This window comes from Macadamia integrifolia, unplaced genomic scaffold (genome assembly GCF_013358625.1).
Source record: "Macadamia integrifolia cultivar HAES 741 unplaced genomic scaffold, SCU_Mint_v3 scaffold2651, whole genome shotgun sequence".
NCBI classification, from domain to species: domain Eukaryota; kingdom Viridiplantae; phylum Streptophyta; class Magnoliopsida; order Proteales; family Proteaceae; genus Macadamia; species Macadamia integrifolia.
In genome coordinates this window covers 28,290-44,003 of record NW_024868858.1, presented here as the reverse complement: position 1 = coordinate 44,003, position 15,714 = coordinate 28,290, and the positions used below count along the sequence as shown (strand labels likewise).

Sequence of the window (15,714 nt, the reverse complement as noted above, 5' to 3'; positions counted from 1 at the left end):
AAAAAAAAAAAAAAGATCTCCTTAAGGCTCGAAGATTTCACTTAATACAATTTCTCATTCAACAAATGAGAGAGAGAGAGAGAGAGAGAGAGAGAGAGAGAGAGAGAGACCATTGTACACTCTTCCATTGAATTTAAAAAAAAAAAGATTCTCATTTGACAATTTTTTTTTTTAGAATGAGTCTTAAATGAGAACAAGATATTTTGGGATCTACGTCCCCGCAAAACTTTAGTCTCATCTAATGTCAAATGGATGTTTAGAGAGTTTTTTCCATGACAAGAATAAAAAGTACCACCACCAATAGCCATCAATGTCTATCTCTTAATTATGAATGATTGATAAAACCCTCATTGTTCCCCATACCCTACAACACAAAATTTGAACCAAAGCTCAATCCTAGATATTTTATTAAGATGGCACTTTCCAAAAAAATGTTGATTTAAAGTTTTAGAATGAATTGAAGGACAAGGACAAATCATCTAATAGTGATGGATATACAAGTATCATCATTCTAGTGGAGCTCCTGAAAATATTTCACTTGACACAATTCCTCACGCGGCAAATGTTCTTACCCAATCATGATATTGTACCCGATGTGTGTGTGAATGAGATTGAGTAGAGAGAATATTGGATAGGGAGAATGGACCAAGACTCAATCATGAACCGTACCCGATATATGAATGTGAGAGAGAGAGAGAGAGATGAGCCAACTCTCTTAAACTTTTAATCATTGGCCACCCTAAAGATGAGGTTTAGGGTTGAGGATGATATTCATGGACACTGACATGCCACCCAAATTGTTCGGAACGAAACTTGAGAACTATTTAGTGCTTCTGCCGATTCTCTAAGTCTGCTACAACTTTAAATATCTATCTGTATATATAGGAAAGCAGGAAACGAACAAAATATAAGTAAATGTTGATCTCATCAAGAGTCAATGTCAAGAAGTTGGTGTTCCATTGAAATCTTGTGAAACCAATAATCCATTGATGGCAAGACTTTGTGTGGATTCAGATTGTAAGGATTCAAGACCATAAGATTCAAACTTCAGTAATGTTGCCACATTATTGGTGTCGAATAGAATCCCTTGCCAAACTAATAATACAGTTGCTACTTGAATGAGGTATTCAACTCCAGGGACAGATCGAAAAAGAATATTTCATGGATTCTACCTCCTATTTTTTATGAAGAGAATAAATCTTTTTATTAAAGGATCAAAAAAAAAAAAAAAAATCTACCCAAATCTCCTACGGGAATGATTTGAAAGGTTCAGAACCAAAAAGAATATTATTTACTAACAACAACATAATGGAGATAGTCAATCAATATAGATTGATCCGAAATCTAATTCGAATCCAATATAGCAGATATAAATACATAAAAAATTCTGAGGGACTAACATAGTTATTCAAGATAGAGAGAGTACCACAATGTTCCATAATATATATCTATAACAAATTAGATTTATTGCTTAGATGGTCAGATCGTTTGAGATAAAGTCAACCTACCTATCTAATCAAAATGGAACAAAACTTTTAGTCTTACCATCCAAATGATGATTGGGATAAGAAAGATAAGCTGGTAAGATAAGATGGTAACATTTGGAGCCCCAAATGAGATGTTCCTTCACAAACCAAAGCATAAACTAAGGAAAAGCAACCAATGAGCTTTCCACAATGAATATTTTTTTTTTTCCCTTCTCTAACATGTGAATGGATTTATTTATCTCTTGCAAGAGGAAGGCATGCGTGGCATGCTTCCTTTATCATGGACATGGAAGATGGACGAATTATTTAAAAATAAATTACGAAAGTTCAATGTTCCTAGAAAGTATTGGGTCAAGGTAAATTAAGCACTATGAAGTATTTAAAAATAAATTATTTTAAAAAAATTATGGAAATAAACATGAAAGATGGACAAATTATTTAAAAATAAATCATGAAAGTTGAATGTTCTTGAGAATGAGAGGAGGGCTCCCAAGAAGGCTTGAACTTTATGAAGTTCAATGTTTATAGAGTCCGAAGGCCTCTTTAAATCTGTCAACAGAATTTCTCAGTGATGCTTCTGTGTATATTGTTATTGGCTTGCAATGGCACAAGGTCATACTGACTTTCAAGAAACCCTCTCTCAAGAAAGAAGAAAGAACTTGACTGAGAGCGTGCCCCCTATACTAAACATAAAAAGATGGTTCATTCCACCCCTCAAAAAAAAAATTCAATCTAAATATTATCTAGAAAAAAAAAAAGAAAAAAAAATTAGATATATTTAAGCCTCTTTTCCCCAATTCAAGAGTGACAATTCACTCTATCACTCTCAAAATCCGTAAAAACACCTAAAAAAAGTATATATATATATATATATTCTCGAATGTTCACACCACCTTACCGTTCATTGTAGAGGATGTGGACTCCATTCCACACGACCCTAACACCCCCTCTAACAAAGAAGATAAAAAAAAGTTAAAGCCTCGGAACTCACAGACCATGTGTGGTGTAACACAAAGGCCACAGGGTCTTTATCCAGTGAACAAAGCACATGACTAACAAATTGGTCACCTTACCATGCGGACGTGGAAGTCAGAATATGCACGTGAGATCCCAGATATTGTTAATTTCTGCCACGTAGGCATGCCGACATGGACTGAGATATGCTACAGTAGTACAGTGCCCCAGTTGGCTTTGGTACGATTCATATGGCCTTGTTTCTTTCTTAACTAGTTCTCTACATCTACCATTCTCTGTGTGATGTCTCTGAGAGTGAGACAGAGAAACTTGGAGAAACGACGACCAAACGAAAGATGAAGATAGACCTGGTTAAATGAACACCATTTGAAAGCCCCTCTCTCTCTCTCTCTCTCTCTCTCTCTCTCTCAATAGGTCTCATCGTTTTACATTTGTATCAATCAAGAGGTTAAGTACTTTAAATGAAAAAAATTTCCAGAGAGCATTTCATTGATAACATTTAGAGACGCGTGTTCTACTCGTTAACCAGAAAGTCTCAATCCGTGTATCCTTTGTTTCTTAAAAGTAAGGGTTTCACTAATGATTGATGGCCCTACACTTCTTCCCCTTCCTTTCTCTATAAATGCTACCAATCCCTCTCAACATCAGATGCTAGCTCACTTCAACCTTCACCAGTACCCATCCTTCTCTCATCTTTGCTTTGAGTTTTAAATCTTCTTTGCTTTAGATAGTGTTTCAAGCAGCGACAACTTTTGCCATTTCTCTTCTTTTCTGTAAGTAATATATCTATCTTTAATTGAAATTACTTCATTTTTATCACTTCTGTTACTACTGTTTCTGTCTTGACTTTATGCTCACTAATTGCCAAAACCACAGTGGACTAGCTACAGGAAATGTGTATGACTCTGCCTGTAATTAATGTAGCCTGTGATAAGCATATTTGATTATGTAAATATGCCCTGTTCTCTTTTGTGTTGCTATCTCTTTCTCAGTTGCAGATATATCCTATATAGTATTCTAGTTTCATAGAAGAAAGGAAGCCATGCAAATATTCACGTCTTATATTGACCTTCATGCAGAAATTGCAAAACATATGTAGAATAGCATTACAGCAAATTTTTTTTTTTTTGGGGGGTTTCGTTTGGTTGCAAGGGAAATTAAAAGGTAGGAAGATGAAAATTTCAAATTTAAGAATAAAATTATTGTATTATTCGATATTTGGTTATAAAATTTTACTTTATTTTGCATCCAAGATTCTAAATCCCTTTGATCTAAAAAGTTAAATAAAACACATGTTAAATGTGAATTCCGATCCCTTGCCCTATAAGCGACCACCCAATCTCATTTCATGCTGTCCATGCGGTGTGGGGAGCACATCCACACCCCATGGATAGTGTGAGATGGGTTGGGGTGGTTATCCAAAGGAGAGATCGAAGAACCTGATTCATAAAATGTATCAATACCAAATATGACAAGAAATTGAAACATTTTATATAATCACATGGGGTAATGATTACAAATATTTCTTTTTCAGGTTTGAAAATTTTTATTTTCCTGCCTTCAATTTGCAGCGTCGCGACCAAACATAGTGTTAGTAGCAATGATTAATATATATATATTTTTTCAAAAGTATCATGATTTCCCACTAAAATAAACAGAGAAGTTTTCCTTCACTGCGTGATTCACAGCGCGATTGAAGGGATGAGACCCCCTCCCTTGATTGGCCCAACCCATTCACCGTGACCTTAGGGAAACTCAGTCCTTAAAACCCATAGAAAGAACAAAAATAAAAAATTTCTCCCCTTTTTCCAATCACTTGTGCTTCTCAGCTTTCTAATATAATAATCCATCTAGTGTTTTTCCTGGGACCTTGATCACCAGTCGCCACTAAACATGGACTCAGAACCGCCATTTCAAGATGCCTACAAGTCCCTGTTGGAGGAACAAGATAATTCCAAAGCAGTGAAACTGATTGATGAGTTTGTTGAAGATTGCGAGGTCCCTGTAATAGATCTAAGCCGTTTAAATGGATGCAACAACGAAGCAGATAAAGAAGAGTGCAAGAAGGAGATAGCCAAAGCTTCAAAAGAGTGGGGATTCTTTCAGGTAGTAAACCATGGAATACCTCAAGACGTTCTGCAGAGGATGCGGCGTGAGCAGGTGAAGCTCTTCCGGCAGCCGTTTCAGAACAAGGCGGCCGGCAAAGGAGATCATAAGGTATCAGATTTATCGGGGAATAATAGCTACCGGTGGGGGACTCCGACTGCGACATGTCTGAAGCAACTCTCCTGGACTGAGGCTTTTCATATTCCTATCACCGATGTTTCCAACTCTGCGGCAGGCCAACCCAACAGACTCAGGTACTTACAAAAACACATTACACATATACGCCTTCTTGGTTAGTAGAAGTAAGTAGTTTCTCTTCTTGGTTTAATCTTTCCAATCAGAGTGTTTGTGTGTCATTAGCATGCGCCTCAGGGTTTCTTCCCTGAAACCCTACTCATGTGGCTGCCTGGGCTCATGAAAATTGGTGCCAGGGTCTACTTTAAGGGTGACTTTTTCGTTCTATGGGGGAAAAAAAGTGGAATAATGCGCTTGGCGTTACCTTGGTTATCTTTTTTTTTTTTTGTTTTTCAAGGAAAAGGGCAAAAAATACTAGAAAAACAAAATGATGGAACGACAAAACCTTGTTTTGTCATTTCAATTTCATTTCAAATACAAAAAAAGTGAACAACTAGGATAATCGTTCCTAAAACAGGTTCACCAAATACCATTTTTTTTGTTTTAAAACGACATTTTGACACAGAAACTAAAAATTCTGTTTTTGATAAAAAACGTCATTTCTGAAACTGAATGACTGTCAAAATGCAGCCTAAGTAAAATCTAAAGCCTTAATGAACTCTCTCTCTCTCCCCTTTTTTTTTCTTGGTAAGAACCTCAAGGAGTTCATTAGAATGATTACATGTGTATGGAATATTTATCAATATTTCCGTGGAAGTTAACATAGTAGAGGATAGTCTGACAAAGTATGCAACTGCAACTAGGACGTCATCTTTGTAAACGGTAGTTGAATTGAGAGCAAATCGTATCAGTTTGGGAGAGGAAGGTTCAGGTTACACAAATAAGGAATGTAAAAAGATAATTAAAAATTTTAATTTTAATTCACATACATATTTGTTTAGGAATATCTATATATTTAGAGCCGATCACATCTTATCCATATATGATTCGTATTCTATCTGTTTACATCTCTAACCATTATTAACCCACTTCCCCACCAATGAACGAGGGAAAATCAAATCATCCAATAGAGAGGAATTTTAATAAGGAAAGGAAGTGTGGTATCCACGAGGATGTGAGAGGGACACGCGGGTAGGGAATGTGAGGACCATGGTGGGCTTTACTACACCACTCTCTACCAGCTGCGTTTGAAAGTTGTCTCCCTTTTTGGAAGACATAAGATACTTATCCAACAAAAACAAAAAGCAAATTTCAGATAACGAAAATAGAGAGGAACCAATCAAACCAACGAAAATTAAAATATGAGAAATTAACAGATATCACTAATTAAGCCTCTGGAACACCATAATGAAGATAGAGATGTAAAACCTAAAGATAGGCTTTAAAGTCTTCCTTCCATCTGGAATATCCCAACCAGCTTTCTCATATCTTCCATCAAAAAATTCTGAACCACAGAACCAGAGAGTTAGCAAACGAATAGATCACTAATGCTTGTGTTACCTTCTATATAGATTGCTTGATTCTTCTGGATTATGTGGTCTATTTGCCCTTCTAGGTGATATAGATCCTTCAATCTTTCCTTCAATCTTTCCTCCACCTTTATTTGGTGAGCTGTTTTGTAATCCAAAAAGGATTACTACTCTTGCTGTTTGTTAACCACTAGTATTGGCTTTAGAGAAGGTCCTCATAATCCCATTATTGATTATTTTGAAAATTTTTATCAAGATAAGGTTCTGTGGTTTTTCACTGACACCTTAAAAGGGTTTCTCATATTAAATTTGGTATGTGTTTTTTATGTTGATTTGATTTGTTTCAATGTGTTATTATTTTCTGCATACTTTGTTATCGTTATATATCTCCATTAACTTGTACAAGGGTGGGAAAAGGGATTATTTTCCTGGTGATTTTGACTGAAAAAGATATGTATCTCTCTTGATAGAGCACACATCAAATTAAGGGGACCCCTGACCTCCCATCTATAGAGCTCTTTCCACTTATTTTTAGTAGTTCAATTTCTTAGAAAATGCTTGACTTTTTCTTTGTAATCTCGACGCAATATAATGACATATAACAAAGTTGAGTTGGTTTTAAAATTCACATATACTAGATGATGAAAAACATAAAAGCAAGTTTGCTATATGTGAAACTTTAATGCATTTCATCATCTAATATATGTGAATTTTCACGTATACTAATATGTTGATTTCTATATACTTCTTAGGAAGAAGGTTTTCTGGTTTGGCAGTCAACATAAACCAAGCCACGGGGTGCCTATTTCTACCATGGGGCAAATCAAATTAGAATGAAATTTTGTGGACATGAATCCCTAAGTATCAAACATTAGGTATGCGGTGAAACAAATCATGAAAAATCTAGGACCTCGAAATAGATGTAAGAGACTACCATGTAGGTGCATGGATATTCATAGGTAAATGATTGAATTGGTCATGATATTTTATATGGTCTATCTAGACCATCTCCTACAGATCGAATGGTTAGATTTATCATTTGATCATTAATTTAGTTGTACCTATTATACCGACCTTGGAAATTTTTTATTAATATTTTATACATCAAAATATGATAATTAAAAAAAATAATAAATAAATACTGCTGAAGATATTTTTACAAAAAATAAATGATACCATGTATATCTTACACAAATTAATATATACATGTTTTATTTATTGCCAAAGGTATTACATCAATTTACTGAACAATCCTATTTATATACAGAAAAGTATGTGAGGCAATGCCGAAGGTGGGTATCCTATTTTGATCCAATTTTGTTGGTTGGCTGACCTCCCCTGCCGAGGGCAATGCCGAAGGTGGGTGAGGTTAGTCCTTCAATGTTTGATTATTTGTCTTTATTAGTTCTGCAAATTTTCTCTTTTCCTTTGTCTTTGATATAAATGTCTTTTTAGTAAAAAATATAAAAAATTAAGTGAATTTATTATGACCACAGCCGGTGATTCCGATGCAATGATAGAGTTGCTCCATTATGACCTAGTAATTGCAAGTTTCAGCAGTGATAAAACCGCATACAGTATGAACCTTCTTAGACTTCCAGTGGCGGGAACCTCCTGGATTGGATACAGCTTTAAATGTTCAATGACAGTGAGCATGAGACGTTCGTCGTGTTGGACATAGCATTAACTGTCCTGTCACCATTATTTTGTTCAATGGAACAGTTATCAATTATTTGATTTGATCTGATTTTGCGTTTTTTGGCTGGGGGTTCACAGTGCATGATCTGTGAATGAAGGACAACCTGGGAGCCAGTTCAGCCTCACAAGTGAGTCTGTGATCTCTAATGGCTGTTCCCTCTTTCCAAGGCCCTTACAGGGCTGCGAAAACCTCTCCACCAAGAGGACAGCCTCATATTTGGTGGGTTGCATATAGAAGCTTATTTTGATGCATATAATTACCCACATTTCCCTGGAACGTTATCATGTCCCTTTATGAGCAAGAGACTCAGGCCACACCATTCGTTTGGATTGGATTGGATTTCCTAGGATAAATCCAAAGACCATCTTTAAAGTTTTAACTTGGAAGAGTAGGACAAGATTAAGGGTCTTAAATAGTTTTGTCAAGTTCAGGTTAGGGTCATGCACTGTCAAATACCTTCTTTCCACATTTAAAAGTAAGGCATCTCCAGATATGGAAAAGCTGTACTTGTGGTGGTCGGGCCCTCTCTGTACTGATGGCATCTTTCACATAGTCTGGGAGACTAACCTTTCCTTATTTTAGTCATATTCTCCATTAGATTTATGAGTGTTGGTGTCTTGGTGATCTGAACAATTTAAACCTAATGCTTTCCCTACATGGATCATCAGGCATTCAAACTCCAATCCATGTGACACTTGCTAATCCCATCTCATCTTTGATACTAAGGCTATGTGCATTTCACCAAAAAAAAAAAAAAAAACGTTTTACTAGAAATAGTTTTTATTTGGGTAGTTATTGGGTTATAAGTGTTTTTTATATTTTCAAAAATTACAAGATCTCATCTTCGTAATTTACTTCTTTTGATTGAGTTATTATTCTGCTGATGGCCATGACGAAGGAGGAATAAAAACACAATGTATTATGCGCCCTCTGTAAATACTTATTTATGATTTAGTGATATTCTTTTGCTGATCAAAAAATAAAAATAAAAAATTACAGGACAAATTTAAGCCATCAATTTTCATGGTTTTTCCTATCTAAACTGTATTAGGTGGGAGAGTAAATAGCAATGGCTAGAGTAATAGTACATATGCATGGACTTACACATGAAGTATGCCAATGCATGATGAGTATTTGATGGAATCAGATTAACAATGATATCCTCTCTATCCAATGGCTGGAATGGACACATTTGTGTCCATGTGACAGAGTAGGTGTCTTGTGAGGTTTGAAAAAGTAACAAACCGTTTTGATAATAATATATTTTTTTTTCAATATTTATTTTTATTTAATTGTACTTGAACAACATGCACGTCTAAACATGATTGGGTGAAGGAAAAATCCAGCCATATGATGGGGTGGAATCCTCCATGATGCCAAGGATGCGCACCATTGATAATAAAGATGTCATCACTACTTCGGCAAAACATCATAAATTTTGACATGGATATTATTTTCTAACTTTTGATAAGACATTTTACCTCTTTATAATCTTTTTAATCTTTATATAATTTTGCATTGATTGCCAATGTAAAATATTTTACGATGGAACAAACATATCCTAAGCATTAAATCCTTGATTCAATCACTTGGTCCAACCATCCATAATAAATGTATTTGCCAAATTACTTCCTTCTCCAATCATCCAGGCCATTATTTCCAAAATATGCAAAAAGAATTCAGAAATTCCTTAGAATAACATTTCATTCTACATATTTTTTTTTAAATTCATTACATAACTAACTATAATATCAATTTTCCCCTCTCCTATTTAATAAATATAATTTTTCTTTCCAAGATGTCTCACCCATTTAATACACTTGTGTTTTCTTTCTGAGTTTTGTTCTGTGATTCTTTGTTTCCAGCTTGACCATAAAAGAGTTTGCCTCAACAGTTTCTTCTTTGGCCCAAACAATAGCTGAGATTTTGGCAGAGAATTTGGGTCTGAAATCTGCTTTCTTCACAGAAAATTGCTGGCCAAACACTTGTTATCTTAGAATGAACAGATACCCACCATGTCCCTTACCCTTGAAGGTCTTTGGATTGCTGCCACACACAGATAGCAACTTCCTCACAATATTGTATCAAGATCAGGTTGGAGGATTACAGTTGGTAAAAGATGGGAGATGGGTCACTGTTAAACCAAATCCAGAAGCTCTAATCATCAACATTGGCGACTTATTTCAGGTAAGAGCAGTGTGATGTACTCTTAACTAATTGTTTCAATTTTTTTATTTTTTTTCTGTTAACGACGGGTATCCAGACCTTCAGCCTAACTAGTCTCGTGGATCCATACTGACCCCACAACAGCATGGATAGGGTCATACCGAGGTTGAATGAGAACCATTCAACTTTCACTAAAAGTAGTGAAATGCACTAAACACCCCGTGTGAGTGGCCCAAGATGTGCCTAGTGGGAGTCGAACTTAGAACGTCCGAGTTTCGGGCTCGTACCAAGTTCGTTGCTCACCAACTACGCTACCCCCTTGGGTTAACTAATTGTTTCAATTATCAGATACGATTATCCTTAAAATGATAGCATCGATATAGATGTGATTATCCTATATTATGTATTAATTGAGTCACACACCCACAAGAGTTGCAGGCATGGAGCAATGATGCTTATAAGAGTGTAAAACACCGAGTGGTGACCAATGGTCGTGTGGAGAGATTTTCTGTGGCGTATTTCTTCTGTCCTTCCTATGATACCATAATACAGAGTTGCAAAGATGGGCCTCGGGTTTACAGAAAGTTTAGTTTTAGAGAGTACAGAGAACAAGTCCAAGAAGACGTTCGGACTACAGGCAACAAGGTGGGGCTTCCCAGGTTTCTCCTCTCTGAAGGGCAGTAGACTATATCGATTGCATTGCTTTCATCCTTTCGCTTCAAGTAGAATAGAACTTGAAGCAAATACAAATATTTCTCATTCATAAAGGGAAAAGGGCTTTATTCAAAGTTATTATACTAGTAACCATCCCTAAGCTACACTTGTCTATCATCACAATTTTGTTTACATATATGGGTTTGTTTGGTTGCAAAAGAAATTGATGGGAAGGGAAGCGAAAATTTTCAAACCTAAAAAAGAAACTTTTTTAAACATTATCCACCATGGTTGTATTAACTATATAAATTTCTTACCATATTTAGTAATGATACTTTTTTAGATGTGATTTTTATTTTTCTTTTAAAATCAAAGGGATTTAGATGCAATTTAAGTAAAATTTAATAGCAAATATGGATTGATTTGGAGTTAGTGAATAACCATGTAGGGTAATGATTACAAAAGTTTTATCACTGGGTTTGAAAATTTTACTTCCCTTCAATTTTCCATGCAACCAAACAGAGCCTAAAGTTATTTTAGGCGAGCTCGTAGCTCTTTTAACTACTCTAATATCAGAGGTCTCCATTGTATATGTCTATAGCACCTTAAATGGATTTCTCTCAACTTATAACTTTTTATTTTTTATTTTTTTGTGAATATTCTCAATAGAAGCACAAAATACAAGGAGAGAGAGAGAGAGAGAGGAGTGCTTCCCAATAGAGTGAACCATTAGGGGGGGAGAGATTACATCCAAGAAGGGAATTAGAATGTTCCAACAAGACATAATGTGCTGGTTACTGCTGACATTATCATGAATAGTTTTACTGACTAATCCAATCCTGGCTATGATTTGGAAGCCAATGGTATCCCAACTTTGTTGATATGTCCTTGAATTCCCTATCTAGCTTCTAAGATCCCTCTCATACCACACATGGTTAACCACTACATTGAACCTCAACTTCCCAATATCACAACTTGTCTTTCCACTGAAAGATGATCTAATCCAATGCTATTCTTGCCCAAACCCATGGAGAGACCTCAGATAAAACCAACATTTCTACTAATGCCATCCTAAATAGAATGTGAAAAGAGGCATTGGAAAAAAAAATTATTCAACATCTACATACCATTCTAGTAGAGAACACTGACAAGTGACATAGAGATCAATATAGCTCCATCATCGAAAAGACACAGGAGAGGGCACGCAAGGTAATAAAGCTATGTCTCAGGATACTATTTGACAACCGCATCACCGAATGCTAAGAAACCACCGGGAGTTGTAAACAGATCGGGTTCCGGGTTGAGGCAGATGTGAATCTTCCTAAGCTGGTGGTCGTCCACCTCACCAGATCCCCACTACCACGAAGCCTCCACCTAATGGAGGGGAGGGGAGCCCAAGCAATCTGGAGGAGAGGGGAAGGGCAGGATCAGTAGACCACAAACCATAGATAGCAGTAGAGGACACAAAGGTCATATGCTCTGCACCTGCATCGTATTTGATTCGATCGCCATAAAAGTGAAGGAGAACTCTTGGGGTATGCCAATGGTCTAACCTCAAAAGAGTAGAATCGCCTTCATCAATAGAGGATACTATCAAATCTCTCACAAGATGCCTAAGTTTCACCAGTAGCTTTCAAGTAGAGGAGTTCGGGGAGCAGGAGACGATCTAAATGGAGTCTTTTTGACAATACTTGTCATATATCTAGTCGGTCCATATGCTCTGATGCCTCAAAGAAATTTTTCAATTGAGTTTGATGAACACTTTACACACCTCTTAACCAGTCGAATTCCAAGCCCTCTCTCAAATCTTGGCTTGCACACAGAGTCCTAGCTGATTGTTTGAAGAAATTTATTATTATCACTACCCTTTCAAATAAAGGCCCTCGTCAAGAATTCCAATTAGTGGGTTATAGTGAAAGGAAGCCCTATTGCTCTTGACCAGTAGATATTTGAGGACTACATCACTAACCAGACAAGCTCCACTCTACCTATATAAGATAGGAGTTTTGCTTTCCAAAGATGAAGTTCTTTTTCGAAGAGAATCAAGCATAGGGAGGTTGCGATGGGCCCTCAAACTAGAAATAGAGAGGGGGAGACCCAAGTACCTAACTGGGAATCCCATTAGATGTCGGTGTTGTAACTTGCTAATGTTGTTTTCCACCGACGACATCAATCTGTTGTGGCAAGAAATCATTTTAGGCTTCCTATGTGACTAGCAAAGAGGAACAGACAAAAGAGAATGAGTGTCAGGGATTCTCATATGCCTAAGTCAGATCTCTTTGCAAACAGTATAGTTCAAGAATAATGAAAAAGTATTAATCCCCTTTTTTGGACGGTTTTCCTTGAAATTTATAGGCAATGGCTGAAGAGAGGCGGTTATGGAGCGTCCCATTTTGGCATGTAGTTTATTCTTGGTAAGAGATCTCTTGGTTGGTTCCTATTAGGGAATTGGTTCCTTGTTTGGTTCGGATTAGTATGCAGTTGGATCTCTTAGAGAGATAGCTTTCGTGTGCTTCAAGTGATAAGATTTTGAGCTGAAGAAAAGATTTTTTGAGCTCATAGTGGGGTCCCCTTATAGAAAATTTTCTTTTTTTTATCTAGGATTCTCCAGGCACTGGTAGATTGGTTACTCAATTAAGCACACATGTAACTTGGTTGATCAGTTGAGCGATCGTATAGGAGGTCGGCTCTTTAGGGATGACCCACGGTCGCTCTTCAAGGATGAACCACTATAGCTCTTCAGGGATGACCCACGATCGCTCTTAAGGGATGATCCATTCTTCAGGGATGACCCACGGTCACTCTTCAAGGATGACCCACAATTGCTATTCAGGGATGACTCACGGTCATTCTTCAAGGATGACCCATAGTCTTTCTTTAAGGATGAGACACAGTCACTCTTTAGGGATGACTCACGGTCGGTCTTCAAGGATGACCCACAGTCGCTCTTTAAAGATGACCCACGATCACTCTTTAGGGATGACTTACGGTTGCTCTTCAAGGATGATCCACATTCGCTCTCTCCAAATTGCTCACTCCCCACACATTAGGCCACGTGTCGCTATCAAATTGGTAGGCGGTATTTTTACCCTCATCAGTTATATTGACAAACATACCCGAGATATCTGTTGTGAATTTGTTTTATTCTTTTAATTATTTTAATTTAAATTTTTTTAAAAGTAACTCTAGTTTCTATTAACTGAATGATATTTGGGGATGTTTTTGACAAAAATTTATGAAAACCCGTTGGGCCAACAATAAAAGTTGTAGATTGATTTAATGATACATATCATATTTAAAGGCATCTTCAAAATTGGATTATTTTTATTTTTAATTATATTTTAAAATAAAATAACAAATTTCCATGACCGCATGTTTTATTCATTTTTTTTTAAACAATTGCATCAAATCCATGAATAAACTCATACAACATCACAAAGTAAGTTTTCACAGCATCTTGGGAAAAAAAAAAATTTAACGTTTTCCCATGAAGGTTGAAGATAAAAGTTTCAGCCTACTTAGATCTCAGATTCTTGTCCGGTCGTCAATTTTAGTACCTCCAAAATTCACAAAAATTAGACGGGATGAAAGATATTGGATTTAGTTCTCGGTATTGATATCGAGATTGGATTAGTATCGGAGAGGATCGCTGGGTATCGGTCACTTTTACTCCTTGCTATTCAGAAAAGGTACGTTTTTTACTGTTTTACCCCTGAAACGATACGGTTAACCGATCTGGATCGTTCAAAGATCAAGGATTGGTCTCAGCTGATACTGTTACGGTACAGCCGACATGGCCGATACCAATACCAATACATAAAACCACGCACGGTTGTGAAAAAAAAAAACTGTTTTTTTAAAACTGGATTTGGGTTCAAATCGATGGATCCAAGGCCCGATCCCATTCATAAACAATCTGGTACTTGAAATGTGAAGTGGAGAAAATCAATAATTGGATCAAGTGTATGATGTAACACAACACACGAGAGAAGGCATGGCATTATATTAGAAGGGAGAGTGTTCCTCGAAAAGCAAATAACCCCTGTGCTAGTGCCAGGAATAATGGAAGCACATGCAAAAACATTAATAGATAGGGACATAATTTTTGTCATTTTGCCACCTTCTATGACTGGATGTAGGGGCCTCGCTGCACTTTACAGGATTCGTTTTTCCCTGAAATGAATTATAGGAAAGTGAATTAGGGATTAATCAACCAAGAAAACATAACACATGCATTTACATAAATAGATAAGGGGATGCAAATCGGGTGGGCTGGGCCTGGATTTTCAGAAAACTGCCTCAATCCAATCCAACTTGGCCAGATACAGGAGTAGAATGTGTATAGAATTCATAAAAATAAGGGTAAAGAGAGCATCCGAATCTAAGTCATGGGAAAACTATTATTTACGAAGAAACAGAGCCAATGATCTTAACCAAAAAAATAAAAATAAAACACAGAGCCAAAGATTAACAATAGGAAGCCTCAAACCTAACCCAGGAGGCCCACGGCAAGAAAGCCCAGCCAAATCCAGGACGGCCTGATTGGGTGCACCCCTAAATCCAAACAGACAAATGACACCCCAAAACCTAGACCAAACCGGTATTATTGGGCTGGTTTCCATTTGAGGTATTATGACCTTGAAACCGGATCAATCCACACCGAAAACTGGACAAATCTGAAATCAAACCAAAAACTGGTTCAAAAATCAGATCAAAATCAAACCGATAAAAGATGGAACTCAGCCCAAAACTCATAAAAACCTCTCTTTTTTTTTTTCAGCAAACCAAATCCAAATCAGATCGAAACCAACTTGATTATAAACCGAAATTTCCTTATTGGTTTGATTTCTGTTTTACCATTTCCATATCGAAACCGACTCAACTCGGACTGAAACCGAACCAGATCGACCGATTAGCATCCATTTACTGGAGGACATAACCAAGAATAAAGAGAAAATAAAGGATAGAAAAGGCAGAAAGGAAAACCCCGAAAACCCTAGCTAGCACATCATTTCCCATTTCT

General features: G+C 36.6%; 1 protein-coding gene across 2 annotated transcripts; it reads left to right on the top strand.

The window, feature by feature from the left end:
• Nucleotides 1-3,124: 3,124 nt before the first annotated feature.
• LOC122066982 (gibberellin 2-beta-dioxygenase 8) lies at nt 3,125-10,857 on the top strand. Of its 2 annotated transcripts, XM_042630823.1 has the most exons (4): nt 3,125-3,235; nt 4,344-4,822; nt 9,737-10,058; nt 10,476-10,857. In XM_042630823.1, the coding sequence occupies exons 2-4, from the start codon at nt 4,356-4,358 to the stop codon at nt 10,719-10,721; spliced, it is 1,035 nt and encodes a 344-aa protein (XP_042486757.1). In that variant the 5' UTR covers nt 3,125-3,235; nt 4,344-4,355; the 3' UTR covers nt 10,722-10,857. The 2 variants fall into 2 exon arrangements, with proteins under 2 accessions (XP_042486757.1, XP_042486756.1); XM_042630822.1 differs by lacking the exon at nt 3,125-3,235 and having other exon boundaries at nt 4,110-4,822.
• Nucleotides 10,858-15,714: the final 4,857 nt, after the last annotated feature.

What these genes read in the sequence shown, in the direction of transcription:
- LOC122066982 (XM_042630823.1), top strand. Translation starts at nt 4,356, where the DNA reads ATGGACTCAGAACCGCCATTTCAAGATGCCTACAAGTCCCTGTTGGAG. An exon ending in GGCCAACCCAACAGACTCAG is followed by an intron (nt 4,823 to 9,736) that starts GTACTTACAAAA and finishes CTTTGTTTCCAG; the next exon opens with CTTGACCATAAAAGAGTTTG. An exon ending in ACATTGGCGACTTATTTCAG is followed by an intron (nt 10,059 to 10,475) that starts GTAAGAGCAGTG and finishes CAAGAGTTGCAG; the next exon opens with GCATGGAGCAATGATGCTTA.